Source organism: Notamacropus eugenii, chromosome 4, assembly GCF_028372415.1.
Source record: "Notamacropus eugenii isolate mMacEug1 chromosome 4, mMacEug1.pri_v2, whole genome shotgun sequence".
NCBI lineage: Eukaryota > Metazoa > Chordata > Mammalia > Diprotodontia > Macropodidae > Notamacropus > Notamacropus eugenii.
The window spans coordinates 45,496,744-45,516,936 of record NC_092875.1 but is presented as its reverse complement, the minus strand read 5'-3'; the positions used below and the strand labels follow the sequence as shown (position 1 = coordinate 45,516,936).

Genomic DNA, 20,193 nt, shown 5'->3' with positions numbered 1-20,193 from the left:
TCTGCTATCATCTTGTTTCATCTGGCATCCTCTAATGGAATTCCTCAGGTTGCTTACTTCTACTCAATCATCCATGCAAAGCTGCTTTACTTGTTTAAATAAATTTTGCTTTTCTACCCTACTATCCTCTGTCCTGGGGAGACCACATCTGAACTCTTATGTTCAATTCAGTACACAAAATTAGGAAAGACATTGATAAGAAGGGGAAGACCCAAAGGAGGGCAACCAGAGTGATGAGTTCATGCCAACACTGGCTTAAAGGATCTGGGGATTTTAGTCTAGAAGAGACTCAGGGAACACATGGTTTTTCAGAGAAATGAATAGGAGCTGCAAAGAAGCAGATTTAGGTTTCATAAATGGAATAGCTACTGCAAAAGCTATTTGTCTTGCTGGACATGTTTTTGATTATGGACTGCATGAAGGTCCTTTCCAACTCTGAAATTTTATGTGAAAATTCACTCGCTAAATATGTTGAGACTATTTAATGAAATTCGGACAGTTTATCATATATTGTAATGACTGGTTAACATAAAAATTTTATTTAGTAAGTCATTTAGCCCATTATATTTTTCAGGAGACCTACTTGTGAATATAGTCAATGAGTCTTCCAACTTCACGTTGCCTTTGTTCTGGTGTCAATCTTGTATGAACAGCTAAATCTTTCATCACATTAAAATCATTGCGCATTTTATCAGTTAGACCTTTAAATGCAAATACGTGCAGAAATGTTTAAACAAAGAAGTAAGACTATTTAGAAAATAAGGGAAATGGGGGAAGAAGAGGAATAGAGTAGTAACAGATACACAAGTAACTGAAGGAGCAGAGAAGCAGGAAGCGCAAAGACAGTTAATTTATGTCCCCCAAATAAATAGAAAAGGGCAAAAAATCTGAAGGAGTTCATTACTCTAGGAAAAAAGTTGACTAAGTACAAAAATAGTAAAGTAAGCTTTTCATCTCTCTCCAGAGCAAATAAAATTTAATACCTGTGAGGAAGCAGAGTTCAGGCATGAGCAAAGCAGGTCCTGGTAATACACCACCAGGGCCCCTCCTCCGCTTAGGCTGGCTGACCAAAACAGGCTGTTTTAAGTCGGTGATTTCTGTGTTATATTGCTATTTAAGAGAAGAAAACCTGTCACCATTAACAAATATCCTTAGTAACAGTCACAGTAACAAGAAAACTTAAGTACACTTTTGAAAACAAGAACAAATGCTAACAGCTGTCTTACTTTTAAATCTAACCACAAAATCGTTTACAGTTTGTATACCTTGGAAATAATGTCACCTTTTTCCTTATGAAATTTTCATGGCCAAAAGACATACCAGAATGTTCTTACCAATACCAATGAATACTGGGACTACTAACTGCAATATTAGTTATGTAAAGAAGGGTTCTTTGTGGTGTAACAGAAATAGTCCTGAATTTAGTAGTCAGTTCTGTGTTTGATTCCTAATTAATAGGGTCACCTAACCTCCCTGGGCCTCCTTTTCATATCTAAAATAAGGGAGTTGGACAGTCTGTGAGGTTTCTTCCAGCTCTAAATCTTTAAAGAGATGTTTTCTTTGTTTCATGAGTCACGTGTTAAACTTTAAAGTTTTAGTCTTCACTATTTTTCTTGTCCGAGTCTATTCATATTAAAGTCATAGCACCTCTAAAAGGAACTTAATTTTAATGCTATTTTAAGGGAGCCATGCTGTGAAGTCAGGTTATAGGAGTTTTAATATTAAGTCCTTCTAATACTTGTAATAAAGAGTCATACTGTACATTAAAGCAAGCAAAGCAATGAAATATTCCATGTGCATCATAAAAAAGCAAACATTATATAAACTGCAGACTATTTAAATGGCCTTTTATAAGAAAAAAACATTTTAATGATACTGATGAACCTCTGTAAATTCTTATACGACAAACTTACTCTTGCATTCTCTCAACCATAATTGCTAAATTCTAAGGATATCTTCAAGGCCAAATCCGGATAGTTTTCAAAGCTTTTGACAATAAATCATGCCTGTTCACTCTCTTCAATTTCTATTTAAAGTATCTGTTTCTCACCTAATTCCTATGCCTGTAGCAATTTTGGTTTATTCTGTGTGGTTGTATCAAGCCACTTAGGATCCATCAGGGAATCGTCTTGTCTTCCTTACTTTTATCACTACACATGATGTCATTGTCAACTCACAGGATTTCTTTCCTTTGACTTCCCATCACCCCAGTTCAGATACCTATGACACTGTCTACAAAACATTTAACCAGTTATCCCCAACAGCAACTTGAATAAGTGCTCCTTTCTTCTTAGTTCTGCCTATTCCGTCTCACTCCATCTTTGAAAGAGATTAAGAAGTTTTTTCTTTATGGTTCTTAATTCCTTACATCCAGCCCATTCTACCCAAAGGCCATTTCTTTCTTCATTCCTATGATTTCACTGTTAAAGAAAATTCCTGGATAAGCAAAACCCTTTTACCAATGCAGATTGCACCTTTGCTGCAAAACACAACTCATAAAGTTGTCCAGAGCACTGATAGATTGAAGTGAGCCCAGTCATACTTTGTCAGAGACAAAGCTTTAAAATAAAGTCTTACTTTTTCCAAGACCTGCTCTCTATCCACTACCTCTGTGTTGTCAAACTCAAATAAAAACGGGGGTAATTAAAGTGTCCATAAGGGGTCCCCATGGACTGCATTTTGACTTAAGTTTTGAAATGTAGTATCTATGTTTTGTGTTATTTTATCTTAATTTTGTTAAATGTATTTTAATATGTTTTAGGCTACACAGGAGTGTTGTGCATCATGTATCTGACACCTCTGTAGTATGCTACGCTGATTTTTTTGCCACAGGTTACAGAGCATTAGAGTTGGAAAAGATTTCAAAGGTCATATAGTTTCAGCCTAGAGCAGGCATCCCATTTGCAACATTCCTGACGTGTTATCTAGCCTCTCTACTTAAAGGCTCCAATATAAGCTACTCACTATCAATTATGACAGCTCATTTTAAAAAGTTTTCTTAATGTGAAGATGAAATATACCTATACACCAACTAGTTTTAATCCTTTCTAGAGAAAAAATAAAACTGATCCTTATTCCAGGGAGGATCCTCCAAATACTTGAAGATTACAAGTAACTTCCCTAAGTAGTTCCCTCCTCAACCAAAATAGTACTTATGTTCAACTGATTTCTTCATTGTGTAGTTTAACATCTTATCATCATATCTGGGTAGTCCTCCGGTTTATCAATATCAGAGTGCTGCCTACACTAAAGATTCTCAGCCACTGAAGAATATATAGTAATGTCTAATCACTCACCTTTTACAACTAGTAATTTCTGTTAAGACTGAAGGATCAAAATGCCTTCTAGACCACCCATACCTTTCTCTCAGAAATAATTACAAGGTGTTATTAAGGAAGGATGGGAGTAGCTCAGGAACACTTCTATATTTCTACCATTACCATCTTAAATCAAGGCCTTGTATCTCAGGATGACATGATAAAAAACAAAATCAAAACATAAACCTCTAATGCTAGTTCCCATGGCCCATACTAGACAGGTAGGTGGTAAATAGAACCCACGGGGTCAGGTAGACCCCTCTTCCTGAGTTCCAATCCAGTCTCAGACAGTAACTAGCTAATTGACCCTGAGCAAGTTACCTAACTTCACTGTTAAAGAAAATTCCTGGATGAGCAAAACCCCTTACTACCAATGCAGATTGGTTTGCCTCAGTTTCCTCATCTGTAAAATGAACTGGAGAAGAAAATGGCAAACCACTCCAGTATCTGCCAAGCGAAGAGTTGGATGTGACTGAAAGAGCTCATCAATAACAATTATCAATCAATCTGTCCTAGTGTTTCCACCCTTCTCTTTTAAGTGGCTTTTTACATCATAAGTTAGATTTCTTTTTTAGTCTTATACAGTAAGGCTATAGGAAAATCTTTCATGAATACTTACATATTTGACTGTGATATTTGGATAAATTCTAGCCTTAAACCTAAAACTTTTCAACCTGTTTTGTTATTTATAATTGTGTTTAAAATGTCAAAAATATTGTCTCTCACCTCTGCCAAGTTCATTCAGATAGCCCTGGAATACTTTCTATATTGGACTTCAATAAGTATTCATTTAATTGAATTAACTTTAAGTGCCTATTAACCAAAAAATAGAGATTTCCCTAGTGGTCTCTAACTGTCCCCATTGTCATCACCACCAAAATACAAGTATCTTTGAGATGAAAATTACCTATGATATGAAAAAAACAGTAAAACTTCATTTATCTGGCATCCATGTTAAAGAGATAGTTGCATGTAACCAGATTTGAGACAACTGAAGGCTATATTTCTAAATAACTAAATGTTTATTTTAGCCCTTTTTGATGGAACTCATTCTAAGTTTTATTATTCATTAGCCTATTTTTAAAAGTCTGTTGAATATTTTTTTCCTGATGACAAAAAGTCATCATTATTATTGCAAAATATCCTACTAGAGGGATGACTGTCAAGGGTTACTCCAGTGCCTTTTGGCTACTACATGAATTGTCTGTCTCTAGATTACCATGTTTAGGAGTTTTGCGATTTTATTTTTTTCTCCCCAGTGAGCAGTGTATCAGCTGTTAGTTCTTGCTGCTTTAAGTGTTCATATACCTCTAGCAGTTTCCTTTTCATCAACCATGGGCTGGGAAACCAGACAACTAAGTTTAATATGATAGCTTGGTGATTATTCATGGGGGGCAGAGCCAAGATGGCAGAATAGAAAGAAGGACCTGCTCTACTTCTCCTCCTATAGCCCATAAAATACCTGTAAAAAAATGACTCTAAACATATTCCAGAGCAGCAGAAGCCACTAAACAACATAGTGAAAGAGATTTCCAGCCCAAGACAGCCTGAAAGGCCAACAGGAAAGGTCTACTGCACCAGGTTCAGAGCGGAGCACAGCTGAGCCTGGGCCATGGGGCACGTTATAGGACTGGAGCAGGCTTCAGGGTACGGAATCACAGGTAGCAGTTGCAGTTCCCAGATTTGTCAACCCACAAATGCCAAAGACAGCTGCAAAGGTCAGTAAGAAAGCTCTTTCACCTGGGTGAGAAGGGAGCTTGGTCTGACCCCAGCCACAGGAAAGCAACAGGCACTGCAGCAGCAGCAGCATTCACTTTTGAAGCCCTCCCCTAAAGACCCTGGGAGAATTCAGCAACTGATCTGGGTCTCAGTCCTGAAGTGAGGAGGAACACTGGTGTGGTGGAGCTGGTGGAGATTTTGCAGAGGGAATCCTACTCGCAAATCCTGGGCAGAAAAGAGTGCTTGTGGTTGCTCCCAGACCAAAGCGCAGGCTCCCTTGATTGTGCCACCTTGGAGGAACTGAGAACTTACAGGTCCCTAGCATATATCCTCCACTTGACAAAGGACTCAAAAGTCAAGTAACTGGCTGGGAAAATACCTCAAAAAGGGAAAAAAGTTACTTTCTTGGTGGAAAGGTATTTCCTTCCATCCTTTTAGATGAGGAAGAACAAAGCATACCATCAAAGGAACACATCAAAGTCAAGACTTCTACATCCAAAACCACCAAAAAAATATGCAATGGTTGAAGGCCATGGAAGAGCTCAAAAAGGATTTTGAAAATCAAGTAGGAGAGGAGGAGGAAAAACTGAGACGACAAATGAGAGCAATGCAAGAATATCATGATAAACGAGTCAACAGCTTGCTAAAGGAGACCCAAAAAATGCTGAATAACACCTTTAAAAATAGACCAACCCAAATGGCAAAAGAGGTCCAAAGAGCCAATGAGGAGAAAAATGCTTTAAAAAGCAGAATTAGCCAAATGGAAATGAAGGTTCAAAAGCTCACTGAAGAAAATAGTTCTTTAAAAATTAGAATGGAGCAGATGGAAGCTAATGACTTTATGAGAAACCAAGATATTAGAAAACAAAACCAAAAGAATGAAAAAATAGAAGACAATGTAAAATATCTCTTTGGAAAAACAACTGACCTGGAAAGTAGATCCAGGAGACATAATTTAAAAATTATTGGTCTACTTGAAAACCATGATTAAAAAAAAGAGCCTCGACATCATCTTCAAAGAAATTATCAAGGAAAACTGTCCTGATACTCTAGACCCAGACGGTAAAACAGAAATGGAAAGAATTCACTGATGAGATCCTAAAAGAAAAACTCCTAGGAATATTGTAGCCAAATTCCAGAGTCCCCAAGTCAAGGAGAAAATATTACAAACAGCCAGAAAGAAACAATTCAAGTATTGTGGAAATACAATCAAGATAACACAGGATATAGCAGCTTCTACTCTAAGGGATCAAAGGGCTTGGAATATATTCCAGAGATCAAAGAATCTCCTACCCAGCAAAACTTGAGTGTAATATACTTTAGGGGAAAAAATGAATTGCAATCAAATAGAGGACTTCCAACCATTCTTGTTGAAAAGACTAGAGCTGAATAGAAAAATATGACTTTCAAGTTCACGAATCAAGAGAAATATGAAAAGGTAAACAGGAAAGAGAAGCCTTAAGAAACTCATTAAAGTTGAACTGTTTACATTCCTACATGGAAAGATGCTCTTTCCATGGTCATGAGACCTTTTTCAGTATTAGGGTAGTTAAGAGGAGATATAGATATAGATATATAAATAGGTGTGTATGGGTATGTATGTGTATATTATATATGTATAGGGATGTATATGTATGTGTGTATATGTATGTGCGTATATATGTGTGTGTATACACATGTCTATATGCATATATACATAGAGGACACAGGGTGAGCTGAATATGAAGGGAGAATACCTAAAGAAAATAAAATTTACTGTTGAATGGAATGTACTAGGAGTAAGAGAAAGGGAGAAGTAGAATGTAGCAAATCATCTCACATAAAAGAACAAAGAAAGAGCTTTTACAATGGAGGGGAAGAGGGGGGAGATGAAAGGAAAATATTGAGCCTTATTCTCATGGGATTTGGCTTAAGGAGGGAATAACACACACTCAACTGGATATGGAAATCTATTTTACCCTGCAGGAAGGCAAGGGGGAAGGGGACAGGAGAGGGAAGATAATAGAAGGGACAGCAGACTGGGGAAAGGGATAATCAGAAGCAAACACTACTGTGGGAGGACAGGTCAAGGGAAAGAATGGAACAAATGAAGGGCAGGATAGGACAGAGGGGAATGTGGTTAGTCTTTTACAATATAACTATTATGGAAGTGCTTTGCATTGTTACACATGTATGACCTATATTGAATAGCTTGTTTTCTCAATGAGGGTAAGTGGGGAGGGAAGGAGAGAATATGGAACTCAAAGCTTTAAGAATGAATGTTAAAAATCGTTTTAGCCTGCAACTGAAAATTAAGCTATACAGGCAATGGTATTAGAAATCTATTTTGCCCTACAGGAGATAGAAGGGAAGGGGAATGGAAGAAGAGGGTGTAATATTAGGGAGGACAGACTGGAGACAGGTGGATGGGGTACATGCTGTCCTGGAATGGGGGGTGGGGACAGATGGGGAGAAAATTTTGAATTCAAATTCTTGTGGAATTGAATGTTAATAACTGAAAAATAAATAGATTATACAAGAAATAAAAACAAAATAAAATAAAAACATGATAGTTTTGTGGCTAAAAAAAATGGTAGTAAACAAGCACCAAGTGAAGAGTCTCAAGGCACATTGACTTTATGACAGTGATTGTGGCTGCTCGGAGACCCTTGTCCGCCTCTCCTTTCCAGATAGCTGGAGCTGCTAAATAGGTGACATCCAGATAAATAAGGTACTATTGCGTCTTGCTGTGTAGGTGTATATACAAATGTTTTTATTCTGCATATATCATTATAACCTACCTTGAGAGCATAAATGAGAGAAAAAGGGAACCACGTAAGTTTATTAAAGCTTATTTTTATACCTTTCTGTAGTAGTCTAAAAAGCTGATTTCAGAGCCATCTGCTTTTTTAAAGGTGCTTCTTGGATTCTGCTCCCAATCAATATCATCTACTCTGTAAGTTTTATTGTTGTACCTGTGAAGCAATTCCAAGAATTTCAATAATCCAGAAGTGACAATTGCAAACTTTTACTATAAATAAGATTAGGTAACAGAATGAATGAACAGCAGCTAAGTGGTTCTTCTGATTTAATGTAGCTCTGAAGGTGATAGAATCTTAAATCAAAATTTTGGTCTTTTCTAGCGCAAATTTTTTTTTAGTTAGCTCTAAATGAACTATTTAAAAAAACCTAGAAAGAAGGACATTCTGAGGAGGCTGTTCTGGATAACTGAGAGAGGTAGCCATCTCTGAACTTACACATCAGAAAAACAAGTCATTAAAGATCTTCCTATGATGTTGCTTTTGCACTTCAAAGTATAGGTAAAATGTACAGCAAGGTAATCCTTTAAATAAAGCTATGTAATTCTGAGATGGTCCATAGGGACAACTATTTCTCCCTTACTCCTATTCTCCTTATCTTAAGGATTCAACTGGCCTGTCAGCCACAGGTGCAGTCTGCACTTACGAATAACATGCATTAAGAGTACCATATCCTTACTGTGAAGAATTTACAGAAACACTCTATAGAAAATTATAAAGTAAAAACAAAATGAAGCTTTCTCACTTGGTAAGAACGATTAATCCTATTAATTCTTTAGAGACTTGTTCTTGAAATCGATGTTCACCAAACTGCTGATACAGACTGAACATAAAATCTAAAACAGTTTCACTTCGAAGAACTTTATGGCTTACATCAGTGCATAGCATAATGTTATTCTCATACTGAAGGATAGAGGTAGTAAATCCTGGCCAAATCACCAACCTGTCAAAGAGTGTAAAATTTTTTTAGAGTTTGTATTATAAATGCTTAATCTTAAATTTACACATGACCCATAATTCAGGTTTCTTTTACTTATTTTCTATGTTTTACATTTAAACTTCAAAAAGTATCAACGAAAGCTTTTATGTTTCATTTGGTAATCTCATTAGTCTATTTAAACTGTCATTAGTTCTTTCTTTTTGGTTGGTGAAGAATATCAAACTTATTTTAAAATCATTTTCATTCAGGGATATACAGCAGATGAACTGTTTAGCAGTTCATCTGAAAGACTAGAAGGAAGGGTAGTATTTACTGGTCTGAAAACTCAAAATGACTAAACATTGTGTTATAGTGACCAAAAGAGCTAGTGAAATACTAAGTCTGCCCAGTCATAAAGTGTCCAGGTGATAATCTCATTCCACTCTGGACTGGTCAAACCACAAATTAAATATTATGTTCTGGTCCCTATATTTTAGAAAAGGATTTCACTAAGCTGGAAAATATACAGAAGAATGTGAAAAACATGAAGATTCTCAAGATCATGCTTATAATTATACTGGCTGAAGGATGTTTAGCTTGGAAAAGAAAAGATTCAAGACACATGATAATTTTCAAATATCTGAAAATCTGTCAAAGAGAATTAGCTTTTTTTCTGCTTGGTCCTATAAAACAGAACTAGGAAGAAAAAAACAGATTCAGGATTAATATAAGGAAAAACTTCCTAGAAAAATTAAAGGCACCCAAAGGGGAAATGGACCACCTTCAGAGGTGGTGAAAGCCTTCAGGAGATAGTGTACATGGGAGGGGAAACTATTCAGGTGTCAAATGGATGGATTAGAAATCTAAGGCCTCTTTTAATTCTGAAATCACAAATTTATAACCCAAGAGGCTCACCCAACCCCTTCAACTGAGAGATGTGACAACGGAAGCCCAAACAGGTTAAGTGTCTTGCCCCAAGGTCACAAGCTGAGTAACTGAGATTCCATCTGAGCCCACATCTCTCAACTCCAAATCTAACACCTTCTACCGCATGTGTTGCCTTTTGGTGGATCCTTTGATTCAGCCCAATGTAAGACTTTATAAAATGAATCTTATGATTTTGGCTGTTAAATCTCTGTTGTCTTAAGAGATCCAAAAATTGATAAGATTTGGCTAAAGAGTTTATAAATTTAGCACTGGCAATATTAAACTATTCTTTAATTAACCTAAAAGACCCTTTACTGCTCTTCCTACCTTCTCATAATTCCTTTCTCCCCTTACCCCCAACAAAAAAATAAAAATTTTAAACTTCTCTAATGTGTTATAAACAACCTAGATTTTAAAAAAGATTTCTAATTTTATACCTGATGTATATCAGGAAGTTAAACATGTCATTAAACTTTTTATAGGACAAACTGACTGAAAGACCTTGGGGTTCATGCTTTAGTATTTTGGGCCTTTTTCCTCATCTGAATAAAAGGAGCATTTAGTAATTAGCTAGTCTAACTTAATCTGACTTTAACATTCTAGAGTCCTGAGTTTTTTTATCTAATAGTTGCCACACTTGAAAAATAATCATCAAATAAGGCTTTCATTTTTCTTCCCAAAATGTCTAAGATATATACTGACCTATGATTTGGGATATTAATCGGATCACTTGGATTATAATAATTACGTCCAATTTGTTGCAAATTCATGATCTTCAAAAGCCTGGAATTAAAAATGTCAGAAAGGTTTTATTGGCATTTGTTTTGCTTTATCATCTTTGGTTACCTAATATAGCTATGTCGACCCTACATATACTACTGGTGAGTATCATTTGGTGTGTGAGCTTTCCTTTTTCCTACAGTCAACTCATAATTTCTCCACCCTTTGTGATTCTTGGTCGTGGCAACTGAGGACCCTGAAGAGCTACACATTAATCTTAAAACTATCAACCTTACTAATGAGACAGATTCAGATAACTCTGCGATACTACCTCATACCCATTAAACTAGACAAAGTAATTTAAATATCAAAACTAAATGCTGATGATATCGTGAAGAAAGAGGTATACATTAATTATTAGAGTAACTGCAAACTCGTACAACATTTTTGGAAGCCAATTGCGCAGGATGTGGTAAAAACAATCAATACCCTTGACCTTGGATCCATTTATTGGGAATTCACCCTAATGATGTTATAAAAGAGTCACCTGTTTAAAGCCTTTCCTAACAGCATCATTTGTAATTAAAAAACCTACAATCCACCTAAACATCAAATGAGGGAATGGCCAAATAAATAAGATGCGGTACATTAATCTAACAGAATATTATAATTAAAACCAGTAAGCACAAGGAATAGAAAAAGTCTTGAAATAATATAGTGAAAAAAATAATATAAAGTAGAAAAGACCCACAAGTACAGACAACTAGAAAATAAATGAGAACAGAAATATGAACCTTGAGTAACCAGAAAAATTATGTGTTTAAAGTTGTTTAAATATAAACAGCTATACCATATAAAAATGTTAGAACTATAAGAAGCTGCTCTTCAACATGATATGGATAACAGCTAACAGCTGACATTTACTTATTGTGTGACAGGATCTATGCTAAATACTTTACAAATATTATTTCATTTGATCCTCCCAACAACCCTGAGAGTAGGTGCTATTATTATCCCCATTTTACAGAAGAGGAAACTGAGGCAAATAGTGACTAAGTGACTTGTCCAGCTAGTATGAGTCTGAAGCAAGATTTGAACTCAGGTCTTCCTGACTCCTGGCCTAACACTCTATCCACTGCACCACCTAGTCCTTGAATAGTCAACATTATCAGTAAGAAACACTAAAGTTTTAACAAACCTTCTGAAAATAATGTTATAAAACTGTAAACAAGTTGGTGAAGTGGGTGGAAGTTCATTTGTTAAAGTGATTGTTATCTTCACAGTTTCTCCATTTCGAGTCTGACTGAACACTTCTGTAACCTGTGAAGAATGGATGAATAAAAAAGCATTTATTAAGCACTCACTGTGTGCGCCAAATACCATGCTTAGAATAATACTTAAGTGCTGAGAATACAAACAGTAAAGGACAGTCCCAGCTTTCCAGGAATTCAAAATCTGGGGGATGGTATGGGGGGAGAATAGCACAAAATACAAACATAGGCTCACAAATCCCAAAGAATAAAATGGTGGGGCAGACGGCAAGGCCCAAAGGTACTTAGGTTACATATGCAGTTAAGATGATATCCTACAAGGCAGATTGAGTATCTTGAAAGGCAATGGCAGGGAAGATATTGGTTGGTGGTCTTCTGTTTCATCAAAAGGAATGGAATTATTAACTCTCAATTTATCCAAGCCCTGTGAAGTCAAACAGTAAAATCAAAAGAAAGTGGCAAGAAGCCAGGTGCCTGATGATGGTGAGCTTTCCCTGCAGTCCAAACTTCCTGGATGGATTTTGGGACAGCCTAGGCTGGGGACAGGATGGAAGGCAAAGCATTAGAAACAATTCCATTAATAGTTAATTTTTTAAAAAGAGAAAAATAAAGTCGTACAGCACAATATTAATTGTTAACTTTGAAACACATACAAATAGTTATTCTTAACTACAAAGAATCTAAAGGACAGATTTCATTGGCCAATACTAAAAATAAAGAACTATTCTCTTAGATTTTCTTTTTTGAGTTACCTTTTTTTAAATTATGCTTTCATGTTAAAGAGTGTGATCTCTAAACCCTCAAATATTTCCATTTACATAGTACTTCAACATAGTGTTAACAAAAAATGGCATACAAACGTAAAATGTGTAACTCCAATATCAATAATGGCATTTTGGTACTATGAATTTTATGCATTTAAAAAATCCAGAATACTGGTAAATTTGTATTACAATTCAATTATGTTATCTGAAAATTACAATTAGAGAACCCACTTTACCTCCTAATGCCCTAGGAAACTCTTTAAGATGATAAGTTGCTCAATTGTTGCTGATCTGCATTGGTAGAGAGAGATTCTTAATTGAGAGTTCCCTATATCGGTGATATCACAAAATGGATTTTAAAAAAAGTTAGGACTACCAAACAATGTAGCTCTGAGTTTAATTCCAAATTTCCATCGTGGGACCCTTTAGATATTCTCTTAAAACTGATATAATATTCTGAATTATCCAGTATCACAACTAATGATTTCCCCTATCTTTAAAAAAGTGATTTTAATATCAAAAGGCATTAAAGAAATAATCACAACCTTATTTTGTAGTCTTTTGGGTAGAAATAATATTGTCCCATCAAAGGCATGACACCTTCCAATTAGCTCTTCATGCTGGAAAAGTAAAGCTGAACGGAGTCTTCTGGCTTCCATTTGTGGGTTATAGTCAACATGATACTGATATAAAGCCCACTGGGGACGAGATGTCAGTCGAAAGTGGTTTGTGCTTAATCTTACTACAATGCCTGAAGAACCTGAAAAGTAAAGCAAGAGATTATCCCATTGTGAAATATTTAAAGTGCTCATTCTTCCCTGAAACACATTTCAAATAAAAATCTAAGTAGATCATTTTCCTTAAAATAATAGGCAAAAAAACTCAAGAGTACAGTCTCACCTATAACCAATTCTTTAAAGATCACTACCTCACCCAATTAAGCCTACCAAGGTCTACTATTTATCATCACATATACTTGCTAAATAATCTCACTACAGTTAAAGAACTAGCCAATGGCCCACTAAATTTCACATAGTATTAGAAACAATGGCAAAGTAAAGAATTTTAACAATCTCTCATAATCATGAGATGAGATTTGACATGTTTCATTTCAAAGCAAGATGTGAGAATTCTGGTTTTTCCCCCAAGACAGATAGGGTAAGAGAAAAAAATAAAAATGGCAAACCAAGAACCCTCACACCATCTCTTCTGCTTTAAAATGCATATAATATTAAATTGCAAATGGAAGAGACAGAAAAATGGGATACTCCAATTTTACAGTCTGGTTTATTATTTAATAGATCCTTCCCACACTTGTGTGTACTTTAATAGACTTAAGATGCAACCTTAAAAAAGGACATTCCTTAAACCTGATGTACCTGTTTTTGACTCTTTAACATGTTCTAAATTCTGTCTGGTATTCACCCCAAGGTCATGAAAATCTCTTCGACGGCCTCCTCTCTCCCCCAAAGATAGCTCCTGGAATCCAGCTGAAATCTGAAGCTCTTCATGATTTTGAAGAATAAAATTATACATTAGTTAAGAAATAAAACCACCTAAATGAAAATAAGGGACTATAAAAGATTCATTTCCCTAATGCTATTAAAACAGATCCCTGAAAGCAGCTAAAGTCCTCAAAGCAACATTGCTCCAGTTATCTGCTGGCAAAATAATCAGTAAAATAAAACCTTAAGAATTTCTCAATCTTTAGAAGACATGACTTCAGAAATTTGAAATATCATCAAGGTAGTATCTCTTACTTAGACCTGTACAAGTTTTGTTCTCTGGTCTATATATTATTTTTTTTTATTACATCACTAAAACATTTATCACATTGATAGCACTCAACAGCAGTTTTCTAAGTAGTAGAAAGCCAAGGTAACACTTGAAAGTTACCAAAACTTCTGCTGTTACTGCTTTGTTCCTTTAGAGGGAATGTGTAAAAGTATTGAGTTTGAATAGAAATTTGTTCAGTATGTGCCCAATATCTTTGTCAAGTAATTTTCCCCATCTGGGTATAGAGATCATGAATAAAGATAATTCTTTACTCCCTCCCATCCAGAACTAACAAGGTCTTATGTGCTTAAACTTAAACTCGGTATTTTGTACTTTTCTCCTAGATTGAACTTTTATTTCAAATCTGTGCTATCAGACCAGTCTCATTTAAAAACTGCCACTCATGTAGGTAAAACATATTGATAAGTGCTACAGGCAAGGCTGCATTTTAATTTAGAGATTGGGAAGATTTAATTAATGTTTTTCATATAAAAAAGAATATTCTTCCCGGGTCTCATTTCCTTACCTTCTTAAAACTATTTGCCATTGGATGGAAAAGGCACCCAATATAAACATGCCTGGCAAAAATAAAAACCATTGTTCATATCTGCTCATGGCTATATACAACAGTTCTATGGATTTACGCTCTCAACAATGACAATTTTTGTCCCCTATGTAGGATATAACAAACATGGTGGAGATTTTCTGTGCTTAACATTCCACAGGTAATAAATAGAGCAGCACTCCAGCTATCTGTCATTTTTCAAATACATGATAAGCTTACCTCCTTTAACATTTCAGGGCTGTTAACATACCACATCCTCCTTAACCTAGCATCTTTCTCTCCTCTTCCCACTATGATTCAGTTACATATACAATACTGCTTCATTCAATTCAAACATTTAATAAGGCACTAGGGATGCAAAAATAAAGTAATACAATCCCTATGCTTAAAATCTTACATTCCATATTGAGGAAGAGCAAAGGAGAACATGATATACACAGATAAGTATATATTACAAATCAGATAAATAATAAAAGAGGAATCTGATGAGAGTATGAGGGTAAAGAAGGGACCTGAATTGTTCTAGAAATAAGTGAAGTGGAAGAAAACTGCTTTCAGCTGGTGGGGGATAGGGATAAAAGGGGACTCAGATTTCACTGAGGCAGCACCTAAGAATCTTTTTCTTCCTTTATGACTCATTTAAAGACAGATTTAGAGGAATACATGCCAAGTATGGGGGAGAGGCTGCATGAATGTTTGGAAGCAGAAGGACATGTCCAGTAGTGTGTAAAAGAGAAAAATATTCAGTAAAGCTATTGAGGTAAACTACGGCTAGATTTTGAAAGGATTTAATAAAATGATAAATTATATTTGTTTTTTAGTATATAGATATTAGGGGATATTACAAGAAGTAATTTGATTGTGAAAGATAATTTAGAAACTAGACTCGTGTCACAGAGGTAAGAAGCTGTTACAATTGCCCAGGCAAGATATGATAAGTCTGTACTTCATCTTTGGAGGCAAATTAAATCTCCAAACTGAAATTAAACTCCTCTTCCTAAGTGAAAAAGCACTGTTTTCACTGAATAAGGCCATTTTCTTGAATCTGACACACACACACACACGCACACACACACACCATTTACCATTGTATTCATGAGAAAGGAACAAAATTCATTAAATGTCTGCTATGATATGGCTTTGTACAGAAAACTCAGAATGATGTAACTCACTTTACCAAAGCAGACTAACAACTCTTTCATAATTCAGAAAGTATCTTAGGAACACAAAGAGGTTTAAATGACTTGCCATGTCCAACAAATATCTAAAAGTCAAATTGTATATTAAACATTCTATTCTCTAACTTCTCTTTCCCCCAACCAAACAACCCTGTGCCTTCCTGACTGAACTTTTTCTATGAGCAATAGTTCAGCTAGTTTCCCATGTTCAGAAATTCTTAGACTCTATTTTCTCTCCTACCTTATAGCCAAAACTGTCAACAGTTTTTTTATCTCATCTTCTGTAAGTCATTAAGTTGCACAAAATCTTTGTATATTGTCCCTCATTTACCAACCATCTGTATATACACCTCTTAATGAGTATTCCTACCTCTATTTTCTCCCTTTATCAATCATTCACTACGATGCCACAAGCAAGCTTCCTTTCTTTGTGCATAAACCTGGTCTTAACTGCCCCAAAATCTTCATTGTCACCATCCATAATGTCCAAGGACTTCTAGTCAACACACTAATTTTCTCAAGACTTTGGGGAAATAAAATTGACTCCTGAGGTAGGGTAGTATGATACAGTTTGACTCTGAGGTACAAACTACAGGCAGAGAGCTCAGGATTTGAAAAGTAATCTGAATAGAAGTGGACATCTGAAGGAAATGACATGGACAAGGAAAGATCACTGGGAAACCCATATCAAAGGTTCAGAAGAAAATGCTAACAAGAGGTTACTTTACAAATAAAATTCATCTGGAATAACAAAAGTTCAATTATATCAAGGGAAATAAGGGGGGAAGGAGTTAAATGGGCCTAGCAAGACCCTATCTTACTCTGTCTCTGTTTCTGTCTCTGTCTCTGTCTCTCTCTCTCTCTCTCTATATATATATATATATAATATATATATATATATATTGCACACACACAAACTATAAAGCAGTAATTAAAATTATTTGGTACTGTTAAGAATAGGAAAGTTAATCAATTGAACATATTAGGTAAATAAGATCCAGTTTTCAATAAAACCAAGGAAACCAACTTTTAGGGTAAGAACTCCCAAATTTGACAAAAACTGCTAGGAAAATTGCAAATGGTCTGGCAGAAATTAGGTTTCAGCCAACATTTTATATTACAACAAATTCTAAATGAAAAGAGATACCTTTATGACTATGTCAAGGAAGGGGGGAATTCTCAGCTAAAAAGTGATAAAGGTGATCATCACATTAGATAAAACAGGCAATTATTACATTAAAATTTTAACACTTTTGTACATGCAAGAAAATAGGGAAAATCTTCAGAGAAAATTTCTCATATAAATCTGATATCCAAAATATACAAGGAATTGATACAAACATATATAAGAACAAGCACTGTTCTCCAATAGGTTAAGTGGCTTAAAGAAAAGAACAGCCATTTTTCAGATTTTTTTTAAAAAGCAAGCTAACAACTAACTTATGTAAAAATCCTCCAGATCAATAATAACAGAAATATACATTACAATAATTCTGTGGCTCCACACCTCAGTGCCATCAGATTTACAGAGAAGACAAAAATAGGAAAATGGCTCCTGCGGGGACATACTAGCCAGGACATCGACGTTAATCTACAGTTGGTACCACTCTGAATTGGTCCAACCAACGGAACGGAAAACATTCAAAACTGTGCCCAAAGTCATTAAACTACACAAATCCTTTGGCCTGCAATATCACTACAATGCATATATCTCTAAAGAGAACAAAGAGAGAAAGTACACATCTGTACAAAAGGACTTGCTAGAAGACCTATTGTTGTATTAAATTACCTTTAAAACTGTCAAGCTGGGAAATGGCTTAACAGATTATGGTGGAAGAACAGTACGATACCATAAGATATGATTATAAAGCATTCAACACAATTTGAAGGGTTGCACAAGCTGATACCGAGGTGAGCAAAATCAGAAGAATGACTTGGGGGTGGGGTGGAGTAGAAGGATGCATATACTCTAGCGCTTCCCCCACAGCCCACAAAATACCTGTAAAAAATGACTCTCAACAAATTCTAGAGCAGCAGAAGCCACAGAACGACAGAGTGAAAGAGGTTTCCAGCCAAAGGTAACCTGGAAGGCTGACAGGAAAGGTCTATCTCACGGAATGCTGAGCAGAGCAGAGCCCAGCTCCGGCCACATGGCACTGGGAGGAACAGGACCTGAACAGACCTCTGGGGCCGAGGGGGTGCTCTTACTATCTCCATTTGTAGGTGAGGAAACTGAGGAAGACTTATTTAATTTGCCCATGATCACAGAGCTAGTAAGTCTCTGAGGCTACATATGAACTCAGGTCTTATGGACCCTAGGCCCAGAGCTCTTTCTACTGCACCACACCAAGCTAAATATAAACTTAATGTAAGTGAAAAGTTTCCCACACAATTCCCATCTTTCTTTATTGTAATATTGCAAAATTTGAGGAGTTTAGCTCATAATTTATAGTGAAATAATATTGGTTAGAAAGGACAAAAACAGATAACTGCATGGAACTGGAAGACTTTTTTTTGTACAGTTAAGCACCAAAAAAATTAACACCACTTGGAGTCAATTGAGAAAAAAAAAAATCTTTGTACCTTAGGCATTGGATTGAAACATAAGATACATAATAAGCAGCTCCTTCAAACACACCAACCTTCAGTTCCTCAGATTAGTCATTTCCCAAGACCTACTTATCCAACAACAAAAAATGTCTCCTCCAAACTCCAAAAACTCTCACTTGATGCGTCAGTCCTCCAAGCTACTGTCCCATCTCTCTCCTGCCTTTTCCAGCTAAATTCCTTGAGGAAGCCATCCACAATCAGTGCCTACACTTCCCATCCTCTTACATTCTTACACACTATAATCTGAATTCTGACCTCTTCATTCAACAAACTATTCTCTCCAGAGAAACCAATTATTTCTCAACTGTTAAATCTAATGACATTTTCTCAGTCATCACCCTCACTGACTTCTCTGTAGCTTAACACTGTCACAGTCACAGGCACTCTCTTCTCCCCATTTTCCTAATCCTGATTCTCCTAACTCGGTCTCCTTTGATGAATTTTCATGGCGTCCCACAAAGGATCTGTCTGGGGTCCTTCTTTTCTCCCTAGGGTTTCTTAAATTTTTTCCATTCAATCCCTTTTCACCTAAGAAATTTTTTACAGAACCTCGGGCATACAAATATATAAAACAGGTATACAAATCCAACATTTGCTAATTCTAAATCATAAAGAAATCTGTTTTAAAACAATTTTTTGGTATACACATAATTTTGCCATTTATTAAAGATGAAAGTACATTTGCATACTGAAATGGATATGCTTATTTTTATATAAAGAATTAAATCTTGGCAGAATATCTGATTCTGCAGGACGCAGAACATCCTCCGTATTTTTCAAAGTTGACTGATATTTTGATTGTAGAATTATCAATGCTAAGAGTGCCATTTTGCATAAATATAAAATGAAAGAAATGTGTTTAAGGCCACTTCAGAAATTGCTAGAAATTCTGTTCTAATCCCAAGCCAAAATTCATTTAATGATTTATATGTACAGTAAAAAACACTGCAATTTATAACATACAATAGTCTTGAATCTGAGCTGAGGTGTTTCTAGCAATGTTTGTTGGCACTGCATGGCACGATGGCATGTGTAGTGCAAATGTTTTGCATTCAGAAACAAGGCTGCAGTGAAGTTTTACATTGCAACACGATGGCAAGCACTGCCAGAAACACTTCATATTCATTAGCGTTTGACTCTGAATTAATTTTTGGTTGTTGCATGTTCAAAAACATTTTACTGTTGCCACACATTTTTTGTGCCCTCCACAATCAATGATTCAACCCATGTGGGGTTGCGATCCACAGTTTTAAGAAGTGTTGCTCTATACTATTTGATTTGGTGATCTTATCTCCTATGGATTCAGTTATCATTTTTATGCTGATGAGTATCAAATTTACTTATCCAGTCCACATTTCTGTGCTGACTTCCAGACTTGCAGCTCCATCTGCCTATTATGTCTCAAACTAGATGTCTTGTAGACATCTTAAACTTAGCATGTCCAAAACTAAATTATTTTTCCCCAAACCTTCCCCTCTACCTAACTTTACTATTTATGGTACTACCACTCTCCCAGTCACCCAGACTTACAACCTTCCTTTTATTCCCCTTATATCCTGTCTGGTACCATTTTATCTTTGTAACATCTATCACATGTGCCCCTTCCTCTCCTTTGACATTGACACTATG

The 20,193-nt window shown here is 35.8% G+C and overlaps 1 protein-coding gene across 2 annotated transcripts in view; it reads right to left on the bottom strand.

Moving 5' to 3' along the window:
• Positions 1-20,193, bottom strand: part of LOC140499390 (piwi-like protein 1) — a 48,216-nt gene that overhangs the window by 18,178 nt on the left and 9,845 nt on the right. For both annotated transcript variants that reach the window (XM_072600733.1, XM_072600734.1), the window contains exons 4-11: positions 13,815-13,940; positions 12,981-13,195; positions 11,599-11,720; positions 10,383-10,463; positions 8,580-8,777; positions 7,879-7,990; positions 984-1,110; positions 584-701 (exon numbers count right to left, since the gene is read on the bottom strand). In XM_072600733.1, coding sequence (XP_072456834.1) covers positions 584-701; positions 984-1,110; positions 7,879-7,990; positions 8,580-8,777; positions 10,383-10,463; positions 11,599-11,720; positions 12,981-13,195; positions 13,815-13,940 — 1,099 coding nt within the window. The remainder of the gene's footprint in view (positions 1-583; positions 702-983; positions 1,111-7,878; positions 7,991-8,579; positions 8,778-10,382; positions 10,464-11,598; positions 11,721-12,980; positions 13,196-13,814; positions 13,941-20,193) is intronic.